Below are 27852 nucleotides of genomic sequence, written 5' to 3'. Positions count from 1 at the left end.
GTTGTATTGGCTGCCTGCTGCCTACTGCCTGTGTGTCTGTGTATGTATGTGCGTATGCACAGACTGTTCAGCTGTAATTTGATGTGTGTCTCTAGAGACATTTGATGGATTAAAGTTAAGCAGCTCCATTTCCACACACCACCTGATCTCCGAGGCTGCGTTCCATATAAATGCTGTTTGCTTGCTGACCTCAGCTTCTCTTGCCAATCCCTCCTCCTCCTCCCTCCTCCTCCCCTTCACACAGGCTGTGCAACATCATCCTGGAGCTGTCTAGTACTGAAAATTCAGAACAATAAAAGAAAAGGGAATTAACACTGTGGGGTTTTTTTTTGTCATTTTGTTTTAATTTTTTTTTGTTTTTTTTTAAAACATGCCTCGATCGTTCCTCGTTAAGAAGGTGAAACTGGATAATTTTCACTCTTCCTCTACTGCAGTCCCAGTCTCTGATCACCACCTTGATAACTCGTATGCAATAACCAGGTCTATCACAGACACCGTGGGGAGCCTAGGGGTCCGAGTCAGTGAGAGCGGTGAGTTCACAGATCGATTTTATATATATATATACATATATATTTTAATAACCTGTCCTAATGCTTAAAGAGAGTCGGTGTTTTCCTTAATCTTCCTGTGCTTTTAGCCTTGTGTGGAAAAATACTCTTTATCCACTCGTGTACATCAGTCTCTATTTGCTGTACCTTACATAATGCAAATCCACACGCCTATACAGCACCCCCTTAGATACAGAATAATCCTTCCTTGTCCAAATAATCTGTTACATGGGCAATGAAACTTATGTAGCAAGGAGTTGCAATGGTGGAGAGGGACGATGGAGGTCAAGGTGCTGTTTTTTTTTATTTTGTGGCCACGGGACAGGAAAAGGTTGTGGGGGAGGAAGTGTTTTATTGTGATTATCAGTTGCTAAAAAAAACTTGTTGATCTGTCAGTGTGAGATTGTCAACAATGACCCATACCGAAACGCCACGAGTTGTCTCTCTTGTTACGCCGAATGGACAAAGGGACAGTGTTTTCCTTTAAATTTAGGTGAGGCTATCCCTGCAGGAAACAAATAGGACATCGAGTTTGCTGACTCTTAACATTTTTATGCATGTCTTTTTTTTTAACGCATATATATTCTGATGGGGACAATACTGAGCCGAAGTGACAACCTAGAAATTACATCTGTGTTCACAACCTCCTATTAAAATAACAATTAAAAAATATATATTTTTTAAATTCTCAGAATGCAACTTACTGATTGAATTTCAAACTTGAATATGTCTCTAGATATGCTAATAATCATTTTTTAAAAATACTTGAAATGTTAGGGCAGCTCAATCTTCCCTCCTCTCCCACCTTTTTCAGTTAAAAACTGTCAATATGTTTTGCCTTCTCTAACTCTCAAGTTACTTTCAAACAAAGGTATCTTTCACTGTGGTTGCGAGGTGAGCTAATTTGCCTTCAGATTTGAGCTCGTATTTGATTATCTGATTTTGTGAATGAGTTCTTGGTTTAAACTGCTCAAATAATCCTTTCCGGTTTTTTTTATTTCATTTTTTTGTCTGCAATTTTCTCCCAAATCCCTTCGTTTCCCCTCTGCTAACCTTTATACTCTGTTCCATTCCCTAACCATTGCTACAAGAGAGCAACTCTTCCCAGGACCTTACCATTACCATTGACTCATAGGAAGTTATATAAGTTTGGTGTGGATTTCACTGGTCTTTTTGTTATCTCTAACTTTTTCCTCCTCTCCCCTCTCCCCGCTTCAATCCCCCTCCCCCAGGGAAGCAACACTGTCCTCTTCTCTTGCTTGCCTGGACAGTCTGGATGAGATTGGGCACTCCCACCTTGAACGAACCGTGTGTACCCTGTCACCCTAGGATGTAAGGTATCGGAGTAGCTGGGACACCCTAGATTGGCAGATTTAGAGCATACTGCTTGGAGCTCCCCAGACAACCTAGTTAGTAAAGATGCTACCTTGCCTCCTCCTTTAAGTCGCTCCTCAAAACCTACCTCTTTCACCAAGCTTTTGGGCCACCTGTCCTAATATCTCCTTATGTGGCTCGGTGTCAAATTTTGTTTGATAATCGCTCCTCTGAAGCGCCTTAGGATGTTTTACGATGCTAAAGGCACTGTATAAATGCAAGTTGTTGTTGTTGGTGTAACACTGAGCCAGAAGGTCCCAGGGTTAAATACCAGCCTGTGCTGACTTAGCTGATCTCTGCTGGACGGGCATTACAGCTGCAACAGTTGTGGACTCAGTTCACCGGTGCTAGGGAAGGGCAAAAGAACTGCTGCTGATCACTGTCCAGTGACCCCCCCCCCCCCACCGATGGGAGATGCATGTGTACAGAAGTCGGGTGAAGAATGGATTGAGCTTGGCTGTGATGCCCCCTATGGTTGAATAGCCTGGCAGTACACAGATTGTGAAAGCGGCCTTCGCCGGTAGCGCAAAACGGGCTCGTAGCGAATCGGCAGCCCCGTTTCATGCCACTGAGGTCGGTGGAACAGAAGATTGGGCACGGTGTAAAACGGGGCTGCCGATTCGCTATGGACCCGTTATGTGCTACTGTTGTAGACCAATTTTACTCCCTCACTACCCAGGCTCACACATGAACGTGGTATCAGGGCGCTGCCCGCACCTGTGGAACAGTATCTCGAGAAAAAAAAAATCAGTGCCTTCAGGACAGAACAAAGGGGGAACTGGAAAAAAATATACTGAGCTTCCAACTTCATTGCATTCCAGCTGATTAGAGAAAAAAAGTAGGATGTTCCTTACAGACTGCATGAGGTAACCTGTAGCCCAGAGGAACCTGAGAATAGTCACAAAAGAGTAGCTATAGATAGCTGCTTTAGATGATAATGTATAATTATACTGTAAGAGGGAGCGAGGATATTGTTTTTCCCTCTAGAATATAAAGTTTGTGAAACAGCCGGGCGGGTGCAGTATTTCCCAGTTTTAGCTGGTGATTGTCGTACCTGTTGTGTTTTTTGTTGAGTTCCCTGCCTTCACCTATTATTCGTGGTGTTATTCTAGTTACGTCCATATCTGTTCAGCATGGATCCCACTGAGTTGTGACGATTTTTCAAAAATCTCCTCTTCCTTTCCCCCATCCCTCATTCTTTTCTATGTAGGTTCAATCCATTAAACACAGCAGTCCAATGCACACAGAACATGCATAAGAAGCACAGAATTAACCGCCCCCCCCCGCCCACTACACCCGCCCATAATGCCCCCCTCCCTTGCTCGCACCTTTTAAATACTAATCTGCAAATTGTTGCTCTTACTACCTTGTTATTTCATATATAACAATTCAACTCGAGCTAGCATGAATGCTACACTTCTACCATTGTTACACTGTCTAAAACTGTCCTGATAATGTAACGATACACTTAGCATTTTCATAATTCGATGTGCTTTTGTAATAAAGAATTTATGATACTGATGAATTCCTTTGAAGGGATTTGCTCCTCTCAGATTGTATAGAAATGATAAATTCTTGGTTCTACAGTTAAATGGAAGAGAGCTATGTATCATTGCATACAGCACCATGTTATACAGGAGAAGTTTTCAAGCATGGACCAGCAGCAGGGAAAAACAGCCAATGTCAGCACATAGCGGAAAATTGTGGGGGTGCTGTCTGCGATTTTATGGTAATGTAGCCACCACCAACCCGTGTTCAGGAAGTGATCACCGTAGTGTAGAGTATACCATGTAACGTGCTTTAAAGCACTTGTTAAATTCTGAAAATATCTTGTGGTCTACAATATATCGAATATTGCACACTATACATTATATAGAGTTTACTCAACAGTGATTATATATGGTGTTTAATGTATTATATACTGCACAAATATTAAGAAAGAAAGAAAGACTTGCATTTATTTAACACCGTTCATGAGCTCAGGTCGTCCCAAAGCACATTACAGCCAATGAAGTACTTTTTGAAGTGTAGTCACTATTGTAATGTAGGAAACACGGCAGCCAATTTGGGCACAGCAAGATCCCACAAACAGCAATGTGATAATGACCAGATAATCTATTTTTTAATGATGTTGGTTGAGGGATAAATATTAGCTGGGACACGGGGATAACTCCCCTGCTCTTCTTCAAAATAGTGAAATGAGATCTTTTATGTTCACCTGAGAGGGCATTCGGGGCCTCGGTTTAATGTCACATCCGAAAGACAAGAGTGTCAGGCTGGGATTTTGTGCTCCTATCTTTGGAGTGGGACTTGAACCTTCTGACTCAAAGGCAAGAGTGCTGCTGCTGAGCCACAGCTGACAGAATAGTATATTGTCCAATGTATGTTATATGGTGTTCAATATTTTATATAGCATATAGTATAAGATAATGTGTGCATTATATATTGCATATTATATAATTTATAGTATATTATATGGTGTATAATATGAATATGCAGTACTATCCTATTATATAGTGCATATTATATTAGATTATGCATTATGCAATGTATAACAACAACTTGCATTTATATAGCATCTTTAATGTAGTAAAACATCGCAATGCGCTGATGTTATAATGTATTGTGTGTGGACTACTGCTTTGTATATATATATATATATATATATATATATATGTTTTCTGGCAAATAAGTACTTACATGTAATATGGTGTTGAGCATATTTCCCAGTAATTCACTTTTGAGCAGTAACTTGATCTATATTGAACAACATGCTGCATAATACACTGCACACTATATGCCATATATTATACAATTTGTAGTACACTATACAATACAGTACACTAAATACCATGTAATATTCAATATTTAGCACTCACCATATGGCCTACTTCAAACTATCTATAAACTATCTATATGTTACATATCTATACATTAAAACTCTTGTGTAGGCTGCACACCCCCTGTCCACAAACCTTAACTGACCATGCAGTTGTGTCAGCATTTACCATTATAAATTGTCATGTCAACATTTCCCATTCAGTTTTGCTACATCAACTGTCACGTTGTGGTTGTAGGCTCTGGCCTGTAGATGGCACACTACAGTGAGTTTCTGAAGTCTCCCTCCCAACTGACTGTAGGCAATGCCACAAGCAAATTACTAGTTATATATATGTTAATACATATAATCTTACATCTGCATGCAAGTCCTGTGTCAATATTTTCAATGATAAACTCCTGTGTCCATATTATAATGGACACTGCCTATGTAAACATGTCACACTGTAATTACACCTCACTGCTAATGGGGGTGCTGTAGCACCTCAGTTTTGCATCCCCCAGCTCCTTGCCCAGTACTGCTGAGGAATTCCTCTGCTGCAACCAGCCCTACTTCTCTGCTTCCTGAACTGCTGTAAGTTTTGTGAAAGTAATTTATAAAAACAAAGACAGAATATATTACTTTAAAATGGAGAATGAATTAGGTCTGCATGGCCTGGTCTAATTGTCAAACATCCCTGAACCTCACTTCACCTGGAAAAGCTTGCGCTGGGACTTTCCGCAGGAGGGTCTCCTGATCTCCTGCTGTAGGTTCGGAGCAATCCCCAGAGAAACTGCATAAACGGCTGAAAATGGTTATTTGTCCCGTTTTTCTAGGGGTTTTAAGAACATAAGAACATAAGAAATAGGAGCAGGAGTAGGCCATACGGCCCCTCGAGCCTGCTCCACCATTCATTAAGATCCTGGCTGACCTTCTACCTCAACTCCACTTTCACGCCCTATCCCCATATCCCTTAATTCCCTTAGTGTCCAAAAATCTATCGATCTCAGTCTCGAATATACTCAACGACTGTGCATCCACAACCCACTGGGGTAGAGAATTCCAAAGATTCACATCTCAGTCCTAAATGGCCGACCCCTTATCTTGAGACTATGACGTCTAGTTCTAGACTCTCCAGCCAGGGGAAACAACCTCTCAGCAACTAGTCTGTCAAGCCTGCTAAGAATTTTATACGTTTCAATGAGATCACCTCTCATTCTTCAGAGAATATAGACCCATTCTGCTCAATCTCTCCTCATGGGGCAACCCTGTTATCCCAGGAATCAATCTAGTGAACCTTCGTTGCACCACTTCTAAGGCAAGTATATCCTGCCTTAAGCAACGAGGCCAAAACCGTACACAGTACTCCAGTTGTGGTCTCAGCAGAGCCCTATACAATTGCAGCAGGACTTCCTTACTCTTATACTCCAACCCCCTTGCAATAAAGGCTAACATACCATTTACCTTCCTGATTGCTTGTGTACCTCCATGTTAACTTTCTGTGATTCATGTACAAGGACACCCAAATCCCTCTGACTACCAACATTTCTTAGTCCCTCACCGTTTAAAAAATATTCCGCTTTTCTATTCTTCCTACCAAAGCGGATAACTTTTCTGCTGATCTTCCATCACAGTTACAGTGAGAGATCGGGAAGACCCCCCTGGACATTCTGCACTCCCGGTGGCGGGGTGGGGGGGGGGAATCTTGATTTTGTGTGATAGTGTAAAACAGGTGATAGAGAATCGGCAGCCCATTTTACATCTCTCCCCATTTTTATTTCTACTGAGGTGAAGGGAAATAAAAATCAGGGGAGATGTAAAACGGGATGCCGATTTGCTATCACCCTTCTTACACTAAAGCACAAAGTCAAAATGACCGTCCACCCCCCCGCACCGTGCGCATTGCTATGGGAGATCACCTAGTACTATATTAAAGCCCTTGTGTATAGCGCTCAATTCCTGTAAGGGTCACCCTTACTTCCTGTCACCACTTGCCCATCATGCACTCCATGTCACACTTTATTGAAAATACTGTTATTGTTCTAAAACAACGTATCACCTAAATCACCATGAGCAATGCCACAGGAGGTCAGCTGCTATTATGAAACATTTCAGTGCATGTAATGATAAAAGAACAAACTCCTCAAAACCTACATCTCCAATCGTGACTTTTGTCAGCTCCTCTACCTCTTTTCCCAAACTCCTGCTTTATGATCAATTCCCCCTTTGTAGGGTCCCTTTAAGTGCAAGTTGTTGTTATTGTGATATTGCTGGAGTATTGGCTTTGTACCATCATACACCCGTCAATAACAACAACTTGCACTTAAACCGAGGCTCCGTCTGCCTTCTCAGGTGGACATAAAAGATCTCATGACACTATTTGAGAGAAGAACAGGGATGTTCTCCCCATTGTCCTGGCCAATATTTATCCCTCAACCAACATCACCAAAAAAACAGATTATCTGGTCATTATCACATTGCTGTTTGTGGGATCTTCCTGTGCGCAAATTGGCTGCCACGTTTCCTACATTACAACAGTGACTACACTTCAAAAGTACTACATTGGCTGTAAAGTGCTTTGGGACGTCCTGAAGTCGTGAAAGGCTCTATATAAATGCAAGTTCATTCCTTCTTTCAGTGATGTTATCTATGATCTTTATAATCCTTTAACCAACCTTTACTACACTCAGCATGCCCTGCTTCATGACGGCAACACAAAGTGAACAGTATTACTTTAAAACAAACGATAAGATACATAATATGAAGACAACACATGTCTGACAGTGAGTGGTGATTCAATGTCAAGGCTCTGCAGATATCACAAACTGACTGAGCTTCATTCTTGTAATTTATGCTCGATTTAATTACCCCCACGTAACTCACTGTCAGCCATCTATTATCCTGGCTGTATTTGAACTGGATTACCGCAAAATCTGTTGTAAGGAGCCGCATCCTTGTTAGTTTAGAAATTAGGCATCAAGTTAAGTCTTACACACCAAATATTATGATGTGGAGATGCCGGTGATGGACTGGGGTGAACAAATGTAAGGACTTGCACAACACCAGGTTATAGTCCAACAGTTTTATTTTAAATCACAAGCTTTCGGAGCTTTCCTCCTTCGTTAGGTGAGTGAAGGGTTCTAAAAACGCATAGCATATATAGTCAGACTGCCTTTCGGGTCTCTTTCTCTCTCTGTCTTTGTGATCTGACCCATTGTGTATTCAGTATACTGGGATGTAATGTTTTCCGTGGCTAACCTGTCTGAACACCAACGACACCTTTGATTGCTGTGATCATCTCCCAGCCGAGGTGTGATAGGGGGCAGTTGGAAAGATTATCTGTAATCATCAGGCATTGTTCTCTGACTATATATGCTATGCGTTTTTAGAACCCTTCACTCACCTGATGAAGGAGGAAAGCTCAGAAAGCTTGTGATTTAAAATAAAACTGTTGGACTATAACCTGGTGTTGTGCAAGTCCTTACATTTGACCAAATATTATGGTACTCCATTACCTCTAGAGCCCAGCAAGAGTACAAGATGCAGCATTAGATCAGTTCAATCCACGTCGACACAGCAAACATAAATATAAACTGGGTTCAATTAACAGTGTCCATACACCTGCAGCAAAGGTTCCATCCATACCTCGATCGACATGTAGCATTTCAGTTGTTTTGCTGATCTCTCCGCTCTGAAGCAGTATTAACAAATAATCAATGTTTAATTAATTTTCTCACTACGCCTGGTAGTTGTGTTTGACACTGGCCGATTGTTTCTTTTGGCTCTGCGACATAAAGCTGCTGGAAAGCTCACCTCTTTCTGTCTTTAAAGGGGCAGTCCCTCCTGACTCCACCCAAGAAAAAACCATGCCGATATTTTGATTGATCTCATTTATAATTTGCAAGGAGCTGCTTACCTCTGTTAGTCTTTCCTTCCTCCTACAATCTACAAACTTTCAAAACCCAACTCACCTTATTTCAGCAAGCGAGTGGTCAATTTATGGAACAGGCTCCCTAAGGAGACATTTAGTTACCTCCTGCCAGTGGAAACAGTTTCTCCCTATCTACTCTAACAATATCCCTCATAATTTTGAACACCTCTATTAAATCTCCCCTTTAGTTTCCCTGAGAACAACCCCAGCTTCTCTAGTCTCTCTACGTAACTGAAGTCCCTCATGGGAGACAATGAAAGACAGAACAGTCAGCACGGATTTCAAAAGGGAAGGTCATGCTTGACCAACCTTATTGAATTCTTTGAAGAAGTAACAGAAAGGGTAGATAAGGGTAATGTAGTAGATGTAATATATTTGGGTTTTCAAAAAGCCTTTAATAAGATACTGCATAGTAGATACATGACTGAGGTCAGAGCACGTGGAGTCAGGGGACAAGTAGCTGAACGGATAGCAAGCTGGCTACAAAACAGAAAACAGATTGTCAAAAGGTGGAAATTGGTGTTCCACAAGGATCGGTGCTAGGACCACTGTCATTGACCATTTACATAAACGATTTGGACTCGGGAATCGGAAGTACAATTTATAAATTTGCAGATGACACCAAATTGGGGGATATAGTTAATACCCAGGAGGACTGCGACAAAATACAGGAAGACATTAATAAACTTGCAGAACGGGCATGTAATTGGCAAATGAATTTCAATATAGATAAGTGTGAGGTGGTACATTCTGGTAGGAAGAATAAGGAGGCCACATATTCCTTGGAAAATAAGAGTCTAAATGGGGTAGAGGAGCAGAGGGATCTGGGGGTACAGATACACAAATCACTAAAAGTAGCGACGCAGGTTAATAAGGCCAGAAAAAAGCAAACAAAGCACTAGGGTTCATTTCTAGAGGGATAGAATTGAGAAGCAGAGAAGTTATGTTAAACTTTTATATAACCTTGGTTAGACCATATTTGGAGTACTGTGAACAGTTTTGGTCTCCATATTATAAAAAGGATATAGAGGCACTGGAGAAGGTGCAAAAAAGATTTACTAGGATGATACCAGAACTGAGAGGTTATATGTATCAGGAAAGATTGAACAGGCTGGGACTCTTTTTTCAAGAAAAGAGAAGACTGAGGAGTGACCTGATAGAGGTCTTTAAGATTATGAAAGGGTTTGATAGGGTAGATATCGAGAAGATGTTTCCACTTGCGGGGGAGAACAAAACTAGGGGCCATCAGTATTAGATAGACACTAATAAATCCAATAGGGAATTCAAGAGAAACCTCTTTAGCCAGAGAGTGGTTAGAATGTGGAACAAGGAGTAGTTGAGGTGACTAGCATAGATGCAATTAAGGGGAAGATAGATTAAACACTTGAGGGAGAAAGGAATAGAAGGATATGTTGATGGGGTTAGATGAAGAAGGGTGGGAAGAGGCTCGTGTGGAGCATAAACACCGGCATGGAACTGTTGGGCCGAATGGCCTGTTTCTGGGCTGTATGTAAGTGTCAGCTGCCGAATAAAATTCGTGCTACCACTGCAGAATATTTTTTTTTTATTAGTATACAACAATAGAAGTAACATGTTAGTAAATCAACAATGTGGGAAAAATATGGAATGCAAACTGCTCGAGGTGCTGAGGTCTTGGCAAGTGTTATGCCCAGCTCCAGATGGGTAGAAGATTTGATAGCCTTGTGGCTTCCTGGGATGCCCTAATGGATCTCAAAGGGTGCGTGGAACCCAATTTGAAAACCTAGGCCCTAACACACTATACATATTGCCAGTGCTTTTTGGAGACTGCTAAAATAGATTTTTTTTTATCATCCTGTTCATTCCTAGGAATGGTAGAAAAATCCAGCCAATGTGCAGCAACACCGGTGAAATATTTTGGTTTTGACAGCTCGGCCCAAAAAAAACAAGAAACCATCAGGAAGGGGGCATGGGGTCATCCGAGGTCAGATTCCACTTCTCGCTCATCCCCGGGGCGAATTACTTTCCAGCTCTGGCTGAGCTGGAGAACACTTATCTCTCCATCTGTGCTTCTCGATCGTTCCTTTCTCTGATTTCCTGCTACATTCGATCCCTCATGGCCTGCTGCAGCTCTTATCCCCGAATGCTGACCAGGTTAACACCTACGTCAGGAGTGCATCTGATTCTGTTCCGGGACTCACTGCCTTCAGTCACAGTTTCAGTGAGAGATGCTTTACGAGGGTTCTAAGTTAGTCCTGCTCACTAACTATTGGTTATATTTTTTTCTCAGTAGCAGTAAGAGTGCTACAGTTGGCCTCAGTGCCCTGGGCTGGTGAAGAAAAATAAATTAGCCAGGTTTCCTGCTCCTGATCGCTATGCAGCTTTCTGAAAAAAAACTTAGCCATTAACGCCAAAATCAGTGCACAGTAGCAGTTGCAAACGTGTCCTTCTGGCCAATGTTACAGCATTTTGACTCAGTTTTTGGGGAGCTATCGTTAGAAATTTGGAGTAATGCACACAGTTCTGATCTCCATATTGTAAAAAGGATATCGAGGCACTGGAGAAGGTGCAAAAAAGATTTATTAGGATGATGCCAGAACTGAGAGGTTATACCTATCAGGAAAGAGTAGTTAGAATGTGGAACTTACCACCACATGGAGTAGTTGAGGCGAATAGTGTAGATGCATTTAAGGGGAAGCTAGAGAAACACATGAGGGAGAAAGGAATAGAAGATTATGGTGATAGGGTTAGATGAAGAGGGGCGGGAGGAGGCTCATGTGGAGCATAAACACTGGCATGGACCAGTTGGGCCGAATGGCCTGTTTATGTGCTGCACATTCTATGTAATGTAACTCTATGTAAAAATGAGCATGCCCAAAAGCTGTTCCATTAAGGCAATACTGTCACAAAGGGAGAGATGTCTGTACACTTCCCAGTGTGTCTCTATTCTTCCCTTGTTCCAACGATCTTTCTTCATTACAGTGATATCCGTAATATGGTCCAGACCCCACTTCCCTCTCTCTCTCCCCCTCTCTCTCCTTCTCTCAGACCTCTGCTCCACATATTTCTGGACATCATCTGACAACCTGCCAGCTCTGGGACATCGGTGCAGCCAAAATTCAGGGAAGGGAGGGAGAGAGAGACAGAGAGAAAGATTAAAAAAACAAATTGTTAAAAAAAATAAGCACATGGAGTCGGATTATGATAGGTCTGTGAGAGAAATCAGATCACTACTCAGGATTGTGACCCTTGACAAAAAAGCCAGCATGTAGTCCCTGGGACCCACTTTAAACCCCAGGGAAACAATCCTTGTGTAGCTTTTACCTACATAACATTACAACAGTGACTGCACTTCAAAAAGTACTTCATTGGATGTAAACGCTCTGAGACATCTTGAGGTCATACAAGTTCTTTCCTTCTTTCTGCTGCGATGACATCATGAAAATCTACGTGCAGTGATAGACCAGCAGCTCACAGGTTAATTACTCTGACAGCCCAAGCATTTTTAGTGATTTAAACCGTTTTTATAAACTTGTTCACTACAGCGCCAGGCATTACAGTTTTAAATACTCACTGCAGATCCCTGACTGCGAAACACCTGTGACATTTTAACAGTTAGTGTCTGTCACTTAACGAGGATATACTGTCTTGCAAGGCAAAATAAAAATCAGAGACCAAATTGGGAATACCCAACATGACAGCTGGAGCCAAGTCCCATTGTAACGATTGCGATGAATTTTTTCGCACGGTTTTAGGAGGTGATTTATATAAATTGTTCTAGAACAGTGTTATACAAAGATTCTAGTGAACTTAATGACCTCTCCACGTTGAATTATTCCTGCCTCCCCCATTTGTCCCTCCGAAGTTCTTACTGTACAAGATGAGGCAGCTCTTTAAAGGGGCTCGCTAAACAATAGAGGCTGTCGTTATCGGAGTTGACAAGAGCCTGATACCAGGCCAAACACCTAATTCAAGGGGCTGCTCCTCTCACTGCCATTTGTCCTCTCCACTCGTGGCCACCATTGGTCTTCTGTCCAGCTCTCATTACTGCTAACGGTCCTCTCCTCTCCCCGTCTCCTTTCTCATCCCTGGACCTTTCATTTTTTTTTTTAAAAAGACATTAATGAAGAACTACACTTGTGTAGAAAAAAAATTCTGCTCCTCTGTTTTAAGTGTTTTAATACAACACTTCTAACTCCACAATCATTCCTCACGGAAACAAAACTGCTTTTGTTCCTGTTGTCGATCTCCGATGAATTGCTTGCTCCCAGTTGGATCTGCTGCATTAGCTTTTAAAATATAGGGAGAAATTGTTAGTTTATATGAGGAGAGATTACATAAACTAGGCTTATATTCTCTGGAATATACAAGAACAACAACGACGACAATTTGCATTTATATAGCGTCTTTAGCATAGTAAAACATTCCAAGGTGCTTCACAGGAGCGATTATCAAACAAAATTTGATACCGAGCCACATAAGGAGATATTAGGACAGGTGACCAAAAGCTTGGTCAAAGAGGTAGTTTTTAAGGAGCGTCTTTAGGAGGAGAGAGAGGTAGAGAGGCGGAGAGGTTTAGGGAGGGAATCCCAGAGCTTAGGATCTAGGCAGCGGAAGGCACGGCCGCCAATGGTGGAGCGATTAAAATCGGGGATGGGCATGAGGCCAGAATTGGAAGAGCGCAGAGATCTTAGAGGATTGTAGGGCTGTATTGTTATGTGCACGTCACATACAGTCTCTTTGGTATCGCAAAACCCCCCAAATCGTGCTACCCATTTCCTATCCCGCTCACCCATTACCCCATCCTCACTGACCTACATCCCCCCCCCAGACCGCCAACACTTCAACTTTAAAATTCTCCTCCTTATGTTTAAATCCCTCGCCCCTCTCTATCAACGTAATCTCCACCAGCCTTAAATACCTTCCCCCCCGCCCCCCCACCTCCCCAAACTCTCTGTGCCTCTGATTCTGGCATCTTGTGCACCCCCCATTGACGGCCGTGCCTTCAGCTGCCTGGGCCCTAAGCTCTGCAATTCCCTCCCTAAACCTCTCCGCCTCCGCCTCCTCCTTCAAGACGCTTCTTAAAACCCACTTCTTTGATCAAGCTTTTGGTCAACCCTCCGAATATTCTTTGGCTTGGCATCCATTTTTGACTGATTACGCATCTGTGAAGCACCATAGGATGTCTTTCTACATTGAAGTCGCTATACAAATGCAAGTTGTTGTTGCAGTATGTCCACCTATCTATTAGAGTACAGTTGGTAGTTAAAAAATATATTCATTCTCAAGATGTGGGCATCGCTGGCAAGGCTGGAATTTATTGCCCATCCCTAGTTGCTCTGAACTGAGCGGCTTGCTAGGCCACTTCAGGGAGCAGTTAAGAGTCAACCCCATTTGTGTGGGACTGGAGTCACTTATAGGCCCAGACCGGGTAAAGACGGCAGGTCTCCTTCCCCTACAGGATATTAGTGAACCAGTTGGATTTTTACTGACAGGTTTTTTTAAACTCAGTTCAAATTGTCAAACTGCCATTCTCTGGATTACTGGTCCACTATCATAACCACTACACTACCGTACTCCCCATCAGGTAACTGAAAAGCAATACTTCAGGAGAGGGCTAGAGGGAATTTGCAGCTTGACACAGCGTGTGTTGTGTATGCTAAAAATAAAAATAATTCATCTTGATGCCGGGAGTATTACAGGATCTACATTGATAGTTTGCTAAATACAGTCTAAGAGGCTGAAATCGCACAGTGTGATATTAGTAACAAGACTGTTAATGCATGTTTATGAAATTCATTTGTCTGCTGTTTTCAAAGGTAATTACCATGATCCTACATAACAGCAGTTATTGCACTCGAAAGCAATTCACTGTATATGAAGTGCTTTGAGAGATGTGATAATGTGCTATATAAATGCAAGCCTTTCTTTTTTTATTAAACGGGTTAATGCCGTTTAAAAATATTGGACACAGGATCTTCAAGCAGATGCATCAAACCTGGTGCACTACTGACATCGCACAGTGTGACTGCAGCCCATAACTGGCTCCCAGAGAAGGGGGGGAAACTGGTCTGCACCAGTAGCACGAAACAGGCTGATGGCGAACCGGCAGCTCGCTTTACACCGTGCCCCATTGACTTCAAGGCAGGAGAAAATCAGGGACGGTGTAAAATCAGGCTGCCGATTCACCATCGGTCTATTTTGCACTACTTGCACAGACCCACTGTCTTGAGTTGGATTTGGTAGTGGGCTGACAACCTACTAGACGGTCGTGTGTTCAATTTCTGCCTCAGCAGCTTATGGTCATTTGTCAGTTAGTACCAGGAACAAAAGAAAAATGCTCGTTTTAGCTGTCAGATTGTTGTAAAAATCCAACTGGTTGACTAACGTCCTTCAGGTTGGACAACCTGTCACACCCCCACCTGGTCCGGCCCGTATGTGACTCGAGCCCCACACGCTACTTGGTTTGCTCTTCATGCCCTCTGAAGTGAGCTCAGTTGTAAAAAAACAAGGGCAACTAGAGATGGGCAATTAATGCAGCCCTGCCGGTATAACTCACTTCCTGACAACATTTGTGCGGTACAGAGGAACCATTTTGCTATTTTGTGAACCGTTCCTGGCAGCACTGGCAAAGGCCGTGAGGCGGCAATGCCGAGGAGCGCCTCAAGGGGTCGTGTCCACACCGCTCATTCAGTTGAAGCCGTGGTGCCACCAGTAGAAAGTGATTGCCGTTGCTGGCCGGCGCAGGCGGCCATGTTTCCCGCCCACGGGCGGTTGGCAACGCCAGTCGACACGGACCTGTCTAGGTGATCGCAGAAGGTTCGCGGGCATAGGAATGTAGGAACAGGAGTAGGCCATTCAGCCTTTCAAGCCTGTTCCGCCATTCAATGAGATCAGTGCTGATCTGTATCCTAACTCCATTTACCCGCCTTGGCTCCATATCCCTTAATACCCTTGGCTAGCAAAAAATTTTTTAAATCTCAGATTTAAAATTAATAATTGAGCTAGCATCTACTGCTTTTTGTGGGAGAGAGTTCCACACTTCTACCGCCCTTTGCATGAAGAAGTGAATCCTAACTTCTCCAAGGAATGGCCTGGCTCAGATTTTAAGGTTATGTTCCTTTGTCCTAGGCTCCCCCACCAGTTTCTCTCTATCTATCCCTTTCAAAATCGTAAAAACCTGAATCAAATCACCCCCTAACTTAAGAACATATGAAATAGGAGCAGGTGTAGGCCATACGGCCCCTCGAGCCTGCTCCGCAATTCAGTAAGATCGTGGCTGATCTTCGATCTCAACTCCACTTTCCCGCCCGATCCCCATATCCCTTGAATCCCCTAGAGTTCAAAAATCTATCTATCTCAGCCTTGAATACACTCAACGACTCAGCAACCACAGCGCTCTGGGGTAGAGAATTCCAAAGTTCCACAAACCTCTGAGTGAAGAAATTCCTCCTCATCTCAGTCCTAAATGGCTGCGACCATGCCCCCTAGTTCTAGACTCTCTAGCCAGGGGAAACAACCTCTCAGCATCTACCCTGTCAAGCCCCCTCAGAATCTTATATGTTTCAATGAGATCACCTCTCATTCTTCTAAACTCAAGAGAGTATAGGCCCATTCTACTCAATCTCTCCTCATAGGACAAACCCTCTCATCCCAGGAATCAATCTAGTGAACCTTCGTTGCATTGCATCTAAGGCAAGTATATCTTTCCTTATATAAGGAGACCAAAACTGTACACAGTACTCCAGGTGAGGTCTCACCAAAGCCCTGTACAATTGTAGTAAGACTTCCTTACTCTTATATTCCAACCTCCTAGCAATAAAGGCCAACATGCCATTTGCCTTCCTAATTGCTTGCCGTACCCAAATCCCTCTGAACACCAACATTTAATAGTTTCTCACCATTTAAAAAATATTTCCGTTTTCTATTTTTCCTCATATTTCCCCATACTCCATACTCCATCTACCACCTTCTTGCCCACTCGGAAATATTTTTTAAATGGTGAGAAACTATTAACCTGTTTAACATCTCTGCCATTTCCTTATTCCCCATTATAATTTCTCCTGTCTCAGCCTCTAAGGGTCCACCTTTATTTTTGCTACTCTCTTCCTTTTTACATACTTGTAGAAGCTCTTACAGTCCGTTATTATATTTCTTGCTATTTTACTTTCATATTCTATTTTCTCCCTTTTCATCAATTTTTTGGTCATCCTTTGCTGGTTTCCAAAACTCTCCCAATCTTCAGGCTTACTACTCTTCCTGGCAACATTACAAGCCTCTTCTTTTAATCTAACACTATCCTTAACTTCTTTAGTTAGCCACGGATGAATCACTTTTCCCGTGGAGTTTTTATCTCTCAATATATTCCAGGATATACAAACCTAGTTTATATAATTTCTCCTCATAGGCAGAAGGAAAAGTCGGGTTTCGCAGCTTAAGGAGCAGTTCACGAAAAGCCTGCACACCCTCGGTTGCTTCCTCATTGCTGCCAGTGCTATTGAACCTGTTCCAACTTACGAGCAGGAGACGCGTGCAGTGATTTGAACACAGTGAGGGTACAGAGAGGAGGGAGAGCAGGAAGCATGACGTACTTGAAGCTTCGAATCATAGAATGGAATCATGCAGCACAGCAGGAGGCCATTCGGCCCATCGGGCCTGTGCCGGCTCTTTGCCATCCCAAAGCACTTTGCAGCCAATTCAGTACTTTTTTTTGAAGTGTATTCACTGCTGCAATGTCCCTCAAACAGCAATTTGATAATGACCAGATAATCTGTCTTAGTGATGTTGGTCAGGCAGGAGAGCGGGAGAGACAGAAGAGGGTGAGATGCTCAAATGAAGAAAAGGTGCCTGAGGGAGTACGGGGAAGCAGGGCAAGTTGGTGCTTGCCGATTAGAGCCATGGAGGCCAATCATCTCAGCCCCAGGGCATTGCTGCAGGAGCTCCTCAGGGCAGTGTCCTAGGCCCAACCATCTTCAGCTGCTTCATCAATGACCTTCCCTCCATCATAAGGTCAGAAATGGGGATGTTCGCTGATGATTGCACAGTGTTCAGTTCCATTCGCAACCCCTCAAATAATGAAGCAGTCCGAGCCCGCATGCAGCAAGACCTGGACAACATCCAGGCTTGGGCTCATAAGTGGCAAGTAACATTCGCGCCAGACAAGTGCCAGGCAATGACCATCTCCAACAAGAGAGAGTCTAACCACATCCCCGTGACATTCAATGGCATCACTATTGCCGAATCCCCCACCATCAACATCCTGGGGGTCACCATTGACCAGAAACTTAACTGGACCAGCCACATAAATACTGTGGCTACAAGAGCAGATCAGAGGCTGGGTATTCTGTGGCGAGTGACTCACCTCCTGACTCCCCAAAGCCTTTCCACCATCTACAAGGCACAAGTCAGGAGCGTGATGGAATACTCTCCACTTGCCTGGATGAGTGCAGCTCCAACAACACTCAAGAAGCTTGATACCATCCAGGACAAAGCAGCCCGCTTGATTAGCACCCCTTCCACCACCCTAAACATTCACTCCCTTCACCACCGGCGCACTGTGGCTGCAGTGTGTACCATCCACAGGATGCACTGCAGCAACTCGCCAAGGCTTCTTCGACAGCACCTCCCAAACCCACGACCTCTACCACCTAGAAGGACAAGGGCAGCAGGCACATTGGAACAACACCATCTGCACGTTACCCTCCAAGTCACACACCATCCCGACTTGGAAATATATCGCCGTTCCTTCATCGTCGCTGGGTCAAAATCCTGGAACTCCCTTCCTAACAGCACTGTGAGAGAACCTTCACCACACGGACTGCAGCGGTTCAAGAAGGCGGCTCGCCACCACCTTCTCGAGGGCAATTAGGGATGGGCAATAAATGCCGGCCTCGTCAGCGACGCCCACATCCCATGAACGAATAAAAAAAAATGTCACTGCTGGAGTGGTTTGGACGGGACAAATTTTGGAAATTATAACGAGGCAAGAAGGCTTTGGTGAGGGAGAAATAGTTATCACCTGCAGGCCCGGTTTCTGGCAGGACCAGGGTATTGATTGATTCTCCCACGATGAGGCTATGGATGACAATTATTGATCCCCTCCATCCAAAGTTGGGTGGTTTGCGGAGAAAACATTTTGAGGCGTATCATATATCGGATGGTGATGGTGATAGTGGGAGCTATTTGAGGTGATGCATCAGCAGCGTCACTCAAGACCAGTAATGAAACAACACTAAATCTTCTGGGCTCGAGTGATTTTTCATATCGTGTCTCAGTATCAAAATGCCAAGTGACAACGCTAGGATGGTTGCTGCGATGGAAGATGAACCCTTGCCTCCCTTCGAACCATTAAATATCTTTTCCATAGGAAATTTTTGAATTTTGTGAGTTTAAAATGGAACACTGTTAGCTGCCTTCTTTTGTCTTTGTATGGGGCAAATGAGACAACACACAAATCCACCTTCAGCTAATTAGGGGGTAGTGGGAGGAGTCAGCCAGCCACCTGCCCATAGTGCAGTCAATTGTCTAAACTTACAATTAATTGCATCAGCAATCTCTCATATTTGTGAGATGTTAATGCCTGCGAGAGTGCAGTCTTGTGTTAGTCCAAACCTGTCTGATGACAATAAACTACTTGATGTGCAAGTCATGTGTCAAAATGAAGCAACCAACCGGAAGATTCAGATCTATCTGTATTGATTTTAAAATTCTCATCCTCGTTTTCAAATCCTTCCATGCCCTCGCCCCTCGCTATCTCTGTAACCTCCTCCAGCCCTACAACCCTCCAATTCTGGCCTCTTGCGCATCGCCGGTTTTCATTGCTGCACCCTTGGCGGCCGTGCCTTCAGCTGCCTCGGCCCTAAACTCTGGAATTCCCTCCCTACCTCTCTCTCCTCCTTTAAGACACTCCTTAAAACCTACCTCTTTGACCAACCTGTCCTAGTATCTCCTTATGTGGCTCAGTGTCAAATTTTGTTTGATAACGCTTCTGATCTTGGGACTTTTTGCTACATTAAAGGCGCTATATAAATGCAAGTTATTGTCATTGATTAATATCATGATTGCCTGCCTAGTGGGAAAGAACTGCCTTGACCCGAGGTATCACAGTCCGACCGTACTAGTATAAGCGTTACCAATGTTCCCTACTCCATAGTTTTTAGTTGCCCTGCTTCAACCATGTGTTTCCATGTCCCGGTGGTAAGACAGAAACTCGGAGAAACAAAGAAGCACCAATGTTGCATTCACTACATTCTCAGTTAAAAGTTTCTGAAAAGAACGCTAAAATTTCAAACACTTTATTATTTTAGAGACAGCTTGAAGCCTCATGAAACACTGTATTAGTGATTATCTGCTATATTCCTTTTGCTTCTGTGTAACTCCAGAGGACACAGATTTAAGATAACTAGCAAAAGAGTCCAGAGGGGAGATGAGGAGAATTTTTTAACGCAGCGAGTTGTTATGATCTGGAATGCACTGCCTGGAAGGGTGGTGGAAGTAGATTCAATAATAACTTTCAAAAAATTGCAGGGCTATGGGGAAAGAGCGGGGAGCGGGACTAATTGGATCGCTCTTTCAAAGGGCCGGCACAGGCACGATGGGCCAAATGGCCTCCTTCTGTGCTGTATCATTCTATGATTCTATAATTATGAATAGATTTGATGAGTACATTTAGCTTGAATGATATGGTCTGACAGTGCGCTGTTTTCCGTCTTATGGAGTAGGCTAGAGTCCATTAGTGGCAATCTCAGGTATAGGATATTGCAGTAAAAAGTGAACACTAATCCCATTCACAGCACGTATTAGAGTGCAAGTTTAGGATCACAGAAGATGTGAGTTTGCCTATTGAAACTGCATCTTGCTGTGAACATGAATAAAGAGAGTTGGGAAAGAGCCCAGATTGTAACATTGACAAAAATAAGAAAGTACAATACGCCTTCCACAAATGACATGTTGACATTACTGACTGGAGAAGCTGTGATTGTTCTCCTTAGAGCAGAGAAGGTTAACGGGAGATTTAATAGAGGTGTTCAAAATCATGAAGGGGTTTTGATAGAGTAAATAAGGAGAAACTGTTTCCACTGGCAGGAGGGTTGTTAACCGGAGAACAAAGATTCAAGATAATTGGCAAAAGAACCAGGGGGTGAGATGAGGAGAATTTTTTTTACGCAGCGAGTTGTTATGATCTGGAATGTGCTGCCTGAAAGGGCGGTGGAATCAGATTCAATAGCAACTTTCAAAAGGGAATTGAATATGTACTATATATGAAAAGGAAACATTTTCAGGGCTATGGGGAACAAGCAGGGTGAGTGGGACCAATTGGATAGCTCTTTCAAAGAGCTAGCACAGGCACGATGGGCCAAACGGCCTCCTTCTGTGCTGTGTGATTCTATGATTCTGCTTGACTTTAATAACTATATCTACCGTGTGCTTCATGAATTATTCCTAATGTTCTTGCCCGTCTGTCTCTAGGATACATTCACAGTTACATCACTCCATCAGTGTATGAAAGTGGAGCCGAGAGGCAGATCAGTCTCACGACCCCTGACTCTGTCTATACCAAAGTCAACGAGGAGTATGGAGACCCCGGAGCACTGGAGCCCGACAGCCCACAATCGGGGCTTACCACCGGCTACTTCAATGGGGAGGCGGCGGTAAGCGAGGGGTACAGCATGGATGCCTTTTTCATCACAGACGGGAGGTCGAGAAAAAGAGCGGAGAGCGTCTCGCGCGCCGCCCAGCGCCACACGTGCAGCGAGTGCGGCAAGACCTACGCCACCTCGTCCAACCTCAGCCGGCACAAGCAGACCCACCGCAGCCTGGACAGCAAGCTGGCCAGGAAGTGCCCCACCTGCTCCAAGGTCTACGTCTCCATGCCAGCCCTCGCCATGCACATCCTGACCCACGACCTCAAGCACAAGTGCGAGACCTGCGGCAAGGCTTTCAGCCGGCCCTGGCTCCTGCAGGGCCACCTGAGGTCCCACACGGGCGAGAAGCCGTTCGGCTGCGCCCACTGTGGCAAAGCCTTCGCCGACCGCTCCAACCTGCGGGCCCACATGCAGACGCACTCCGCCTTCAAACACTTCCGGTGCAAACGATGCAACAAGACATTTGCCCTAAAGTCCTACCTGAACAAACACTACGAGTCCGCCTGCTTCAAGGGGTCTCAAGACGGCGACTCCTGAGCAGCTGTCAAAAGTCGAACAAGATGCAAAAAAAAAAGAAAAAAAAAACGAGAAGCAGAAGAAGAAGAAGAAAAATAAATGAACAAAAAAAAAACCACCTTTTAAGGGAAAACTTCTCTCCACCTCAAAGCAATACTTCTTGAGATTACTACAACATTTAAAAAAAAAATTATGCTGGATCTTTGTTTTTTTAAACAACAAAAAAAAAACTGTAACCAGTTCAGCTTGCAAAGCTGTGGCTTGACATGAATGCCACCGAGATTTTATTTTTCTTGTGCTCAAGGAAAGAACTTTTTTTTTTGGTTTTCTGCACTTCAGCCAAGGACTGAAGAAAGAAAAAAAAAAGCACTGGAACAATTATGACTGTGACGCACACGTATGTGCATTAACATGTAGACACATGCATGCACACGCAGATACATGCACACGCAGCATGCACATGTACATAGGAACATTAGGAACAGGTGTAGGCCATTCAGCCCCTCGAGCCTGTTCCGCCATTCAATGAGATCATGGCTGATCTGCATCCTAACTCCATTTACCCGCCTTGGCTCCATGTCCCTTAATACCCTTGACTAGCAAAAATCAGATTTAATATTATTAATTGAGCTAGCATCTACTGCTTTTTGTAGGAGAGAGTTCCACACTTCTACCATCCTTTGTGTGAAGAAATGTTTTCTAACTTCTCTCCTGAATGGCCTGGCTCTGATTTTAAGGTTATGTCCCCATGTCCAAGACTCCCCCACCAGCGGAAAAAGTTTCACTCTATCTACCCCGTTTAATTCCTTTCAAAATCCTAAAAGCCTCAATCAAATCACCCCTTAACCTTCTATTTTCCAGGGAATACAAGCCAAGTTTATGTAATCTCTCCTCATAATTTAACCCTTGGAGCCCTGGTAACATTCTTGTGAATCTGCGCTGCACTCTTTCCACAATCCACACACATCCACACACACACACAGACATCGGCACACGCAGAGGGACACGTATGCACGCACAGGTATAGTCACTCACCCAGAACATGCCCATGACACATGTGCATGCATGCACTCACACGCGCGCACACGCAAAGATGACCTCTGTATTTTTTATGCTGCTCTTTGCTAACGGACGGGATATATTTATTGCATCTTCCAAGGCGATTGAATTGTACTCGACTTTTTAAAAAAGGTAATTTTTTTTTTTGGTTGATCTGAAGACAATGCAACGTTTCCAAGTGTGTTGCCAGAGGCTGGACCGTCAGCCATCAGTGTGAGTTAAGGCTGATCATTTTTCAACAAAAAAAAATGCAATTTGTCCCATTTTATTGAATTAATCTACAGTAGAATCCACTTGTAGTGGCGGCTTGGACAGGAGGTTGAAATCTTGGTTTGCCAAAATCAACGTGAGCCTCACGTGGACATTTTCCTTTGGTCGTACGATCCATGGTTGGTATTGGAATCCTGTGGTACTCAAAGCTAGCTGGTGACTTAAGTAGCTGATTAACCAGGCAGAATGCTGCGAAAGTGCCCTTCAGATTGGTATAGAATAGAAGATCCTAAACTTAAGACGTATTTATCACATAGAATTACATAGAATTTACAGCACAGAAACAGGCCATTCGGCCCAACTGGTCGCACACGAGCCTCCTTCCACCTTACTTCATCTCACCCTATCAGCATAATTCATATCATTTGTTGATATGGCAAGATTACCACTCCTGTTCATCTCCCTGTTAATTTTGCCTCAGCTACCATTTCAAGTCAATGCCCCCGATGACAGTGAGAGTTCTTCCTTATTCAGGATCATTTAAGAATTGAAGATCTTCTTAAGCCTGATGGTGTGACAGCACTGAACTCTCATCAAGAACTCTAAGTGGCAAGACGATCGAGGCTCCCTGAGTTTATGGTTATCTATTGATACTTGTTCAGTTTCCTCACATTATCAGGCTCAGTAACTCACACAGCCAATGTCCCCCATGTTATAATCAAAATTCACCTTTAGGAATATTTCTGATGATTCAAAGCTCCCTTTTTAATGATTTAATTTGAAGCGCTTTATCATATTTATCAAAATTCCTTGACATTATTTCAGTGCACCATGCTGGATTTAAAAAAAAAACCAGTAGCATTTTGGCGGGCTGCCGTAAACTACAAATTTAACCTGTGCGAGATATATTCACCTTATCAACGGAGAAGATCTTCTCGTAAGGAATTTACTGAAAGAGCTCAGAGTGGCAAATTGTTCAGCGCTAACTTGCAATTTAAACAGCAGGCACTCTGATCAATTTCGTTGAATTACTTGTAAAGTTCTTACCGTCGGGGTGAATATAACTTGTACAAAGTACGTTTCGAGTTTCGGATCTCCTACGATAAACTCACTTCATGCCTACTTACGCGTCACAGCCGAGCTTGCAGTTCCCATGTGGAATCGACGATGTGCTCGACCGGTTATAGTGACCGTTTGGGGCTAGCCTTCTGCATTGCACATTGGCGGTCATCTTTGCTCTCATGCCTACGGTGACTACACTTCGAAAGGAGCTCATTGGCTGGGAAGCGCTTTGGGACGTCCTGAGGATGTGAAAGGCGCTATAGAAATGCAAGTTCTTTCTTCACTGGCCAAATCAATCACTACAACTGGATTCTACTGTATTTGAACATTGTAAAGTATTGTTGTTATGATGATTATTAATTATTATTAATAATAAAGGGGTGCTATTCTCATGGAACAGTGTTTCTGAGGGAGAAAACCCCCATGTAATTTCCCCCATGATGATGCCACACAAAAGTGATTTGCTACTGTGTTTTAGTGCCATCCACACTGCACTGTGAATGTGCCAACAAAATACTCGTTCCATGAAATGGTGCCCCTTTAAATTTATTGAGCCAATCATCTTTGAGGCCATGGATCGTTAACCCTTGTGTTGCCAAAGCGCTTGCCACTTTGAAGAAAAAAATGATTTCTTTTTTTTTAAGTTTATGCAACTATTTATGTATTTAACTATTTATTTATTTATGTTACATATTTATGAGGTGCAAACGTCACTGAAAGGGCCGGGAGTTTGTGTCGAACTCCTGACAACTGTGAACATTTTTTTTTTAGCGGAGTTTTGGTTTTTTGTTGATGTTGTTGTTGTTGTTGAAGTGCATGGGTCACTTGAGAAAAGACAATTTGGGGAATTGAGTGAATGTTGATATTGTAAATAAGGCACTACGCTGTATTCCAGCAATAATTCGATGATGCATGGCTTTCCTTCCCTCTTCTAGTTTATTATATCTTTAAAAAGAGAATCCAGGTATTGACTGCAGTATTACTTAATGGAAATCAGGGATCTCGCGGGGGGATGGAGCAAACCGTCTGTGTGACGAGCGTCGAGCAGACTTCCTTTGGTCGCAGGATCTGTGTCGGGCTGCCGTTGTACTCTTGCCTCGTGTTGAATCCGCAGGAGTTTCAGCAGAAGACGTACCGCTGTTGAATCTCTCTGGTTTTCCAAAGTTAGGCTTGACCAAGACCTGGATTGAAAATTCACTCACGCTGCAAGCCTCTCGCTAACCTTCCGGCTGTAGCAACAGGAGGAGGCCATTCAGCCCCTCGAGCCTGTTCCGCCATTCAATTAGATCATGGCTGATCTGCATCTTAACTCCATCTACCCGCCTTGGTTCTGTAACCCTTAATACCCTCGCCTAACAAAAATCCATCAATCTCAGTTTTGAAATTTTCAATTGACTTTCAGCCTCTACAGCTTTTTGGGGGAGAGAGTTCCGGATCTCCACTCCCCTTTGTGTGAAGAAATGTTTCCTGACATCACCCCTGTACGGCCTAGCTCTAATTTTAAGGTTACGCCCCCTTGTTCTGGACTCCCCCACCAGAGGAAATGGTTTCTCTGTATCGATCTTATCAAATCCTTTAATCAAATTAAACACCTCCTGAGGACGCTGACTCGCACTGGGTGCACCAGCGGCCTCGTGAAAAAATAAATCTCACCCAAGTGGCCATTCTCATGCCTGAACTTGCGCCCGGCTATTTAGCTGTGGGAGGCGTCGCAGCTGAGCCCGGATCCTATTTTCCCGCCGAGCTCCAAATCTGCTCTTCTAGCAGTGGTTTACTTCTCAGCAATCCTTCCAGCGCCGACTGTGGCATCTCTAATGCCGTCCCGTATGATCAGCTCACCCGACGCAGGCAGCGAATTAAACCTGGTCTGTGGCACTCACTTTTGCGTTATTTTCCCCAAGTGAATTCAGCTGTGGCTTTTAAAGTCGCTTTGCCCTCTGGTGGGCAATTGCCGCTACTTCAACTGCACTCACCCACTGGCATTTAATGCAGCAGATCGCACTGCAAAACCAGTTGGAGAGTTTTTCATCTGTACTTACTTTGGAATCTTTATTGCCAACTTTATTTTTGAACTGAGTCATAAGTACTGATCCTATCAGATTCAGTGCTACACGTTGTGTCCGATTTTTAAACCTGTATAATTTGTAGTCGTGCTCTCTGACCGACGTTGGTTCCCGATCCGGACACGCCTCGATTTTAAAATTCTCACCCTCGTGTTCAAATCTCACCATTTAACTGACCCCCCCCTCCCCGCTCCCTGCCTGGTTTACCTCGGGTGGGAGTAGGGTTGCCAACTCTGGTTGGATGTATTCCTGGAGGTCTCATCACATGACCTCCTACCTCCGACCACCCCTCCCTATCTCTGTAACCTCCTCCAGCCCTAAAACCCTCCGAGATCTCTGCGCTCCTCCAATTCTGGCCTCTAGCGCATCCCCGATTTTTATCGCTCCACCATTGGGCGCCCGTGCCTTCAGCTGCCCAGGCCCCAAGCTCTGGAATTCCCTCCCTAAACCTCTCCGCCTCTCTACCTCTCTCTCCCCGCCTTTAAAACGCTCCTTAAAACCTACCTCTTTGACCAAGCTTTTGGTCACCTGTCCTGATATCTCCTTATGTGGCTCGGTGTCAAATTTTTGTCTCATAATCGCTCCCGTGGAGCGCCTTGGGAGGTTTTATTACGTTAAAGGCGCTATTTAAATACAAGTTGTTGTTTGTTGGGATGCGGAGGATGCTGGCATTTATTGCCCATCTCTTGTTGCCTAGTTGTTCTCATTGGTGCTTGTCTCACATTGCCTGCCCGTGTCAGACTCAGTAATTTGTGCCCCGTAACGCCTTGTCTGTCCGCCACAACACTATCTATCCCATAATACCAACTCTGCCAACCACAACACTGTGTCCCTCGTAACTCCTTCCCCCACCAATCGCTGCCGAGGACCCAGGGGAACGGTCCCCAGCACATGGTAAGTGCTCCCAGATGGAATTCCTGGCCCACAAGGAACCAAGAAATGTTTTTTGAAACTTACCTTGCCGGGCCTGTTCCGGCCCTGGCTACTGTTCCCAGCAGGTTTTTTGCCTGGTGGTGAGGTCCTGCTGCTCCCCCCGTTCAGGCCTGAGGTTAAAATAGCCCCCGACGACATCATCGGAGCCCGATCTGCATATTTAAAGAGGACCCCACCGGTTTGGGTCGGGCGTCCTTGCCACCTGCAATTTAAAGTTGCAGTCCACCAGATCAGGGCAGGAAAGGAGAGAGTAATTCCCCCACTCCATTTTAACTGCCACACCCCCACCCCCCCTGCCTGGTTTCCCCCAGGTGGGGAGTAGGGTTGCCAACTCTGGTTGGATGTATTCATGAAGGTCTCATCACATGACCGCCAACTGCCCCGCCCCCACGCTCTCCCCATTGGTCGCCTGACCCGTCCATCTTCGGGGCACCTCGCCTTCCCATGGCCTATTGGAATGCAAGCAGGCTTTTAATTACTCCACTGAATGATTCTCGACTGTCCGTCAAACAGCCTTTTTTTTTATCCCATCTCCAATACTTTTATAACTAATAAATGAAAGTGTTCAAAGAAAACGGAGAAAAAATTGCACACAATTTTTTTTAATGTCCCCTATGATTTTTCTTCTCCTGGAGAATAATCTGGAGACTCCAGGACAATCCTGGAGGGTTGGCAACCCTTGGTGGGGGAGTTAAAATCAACCCCCAGTAGCCTA

General features: G+C 44.0%; 1 protein-coding gene across 1 annotated transcript; it reads left to right on the top strand.

Annotated features, from left to right (window-relative positions):
• The first annotated feature begins 370 nt into the window (after positions 1–370).
• Positions 371–21831, top strand: LOC137335417 (transcriptional repressor scratch 1-like). Its single transcript, XM_068000763.1, has 2 exons — positions 371–530; positions 21119–21831. Exons 1-2 carry the CDS (start codon positions 371–373, stop codon positions 21829–21831), a joined length of 873 nt encoding a protein of 290 aa, XP_067856864.1.
• The last annotated feature ends 6021 nt before the right edge of the window (positions 21832–27852 follow it).

This window comes from Heptranchias perlo, chromosome 19, assembly GCF_035084215.1.
Source record: "Heptranchias perlo isolate sHepPer1 chromosome 19, sHepPer1.hap1, whole genome shotgun sequence".
NCBI lineage: Eukaryota > Metazoa > Chordata > Chondrichthyes > Hexanchiformes > Hexanchidae > Heptranchias > Heptranchias perlo.
The sequence above is the reverse complement of the archived record's forward strand: the minus strand, read 5'-3'. Positions and strand labels throughout refer to the sequence as shown.

Excerpts from the sequence above, each read along its gene's own strand:
- LOC137335417 (XM_068000763.1), top strand. The coding sequence starts at position 371 with ATGCCTCGATCGTTCCTCGTTAAGAAGGTGAAACTGGATAATTTTCAC. Across the intron at positions 531-21,118 it reads GGTCCGAGTCAGTGAGAGCG|GATACATTCACAGTTACATC; the intron begins GTGAGTTCACAG and ends GTCTGTCTCTAG.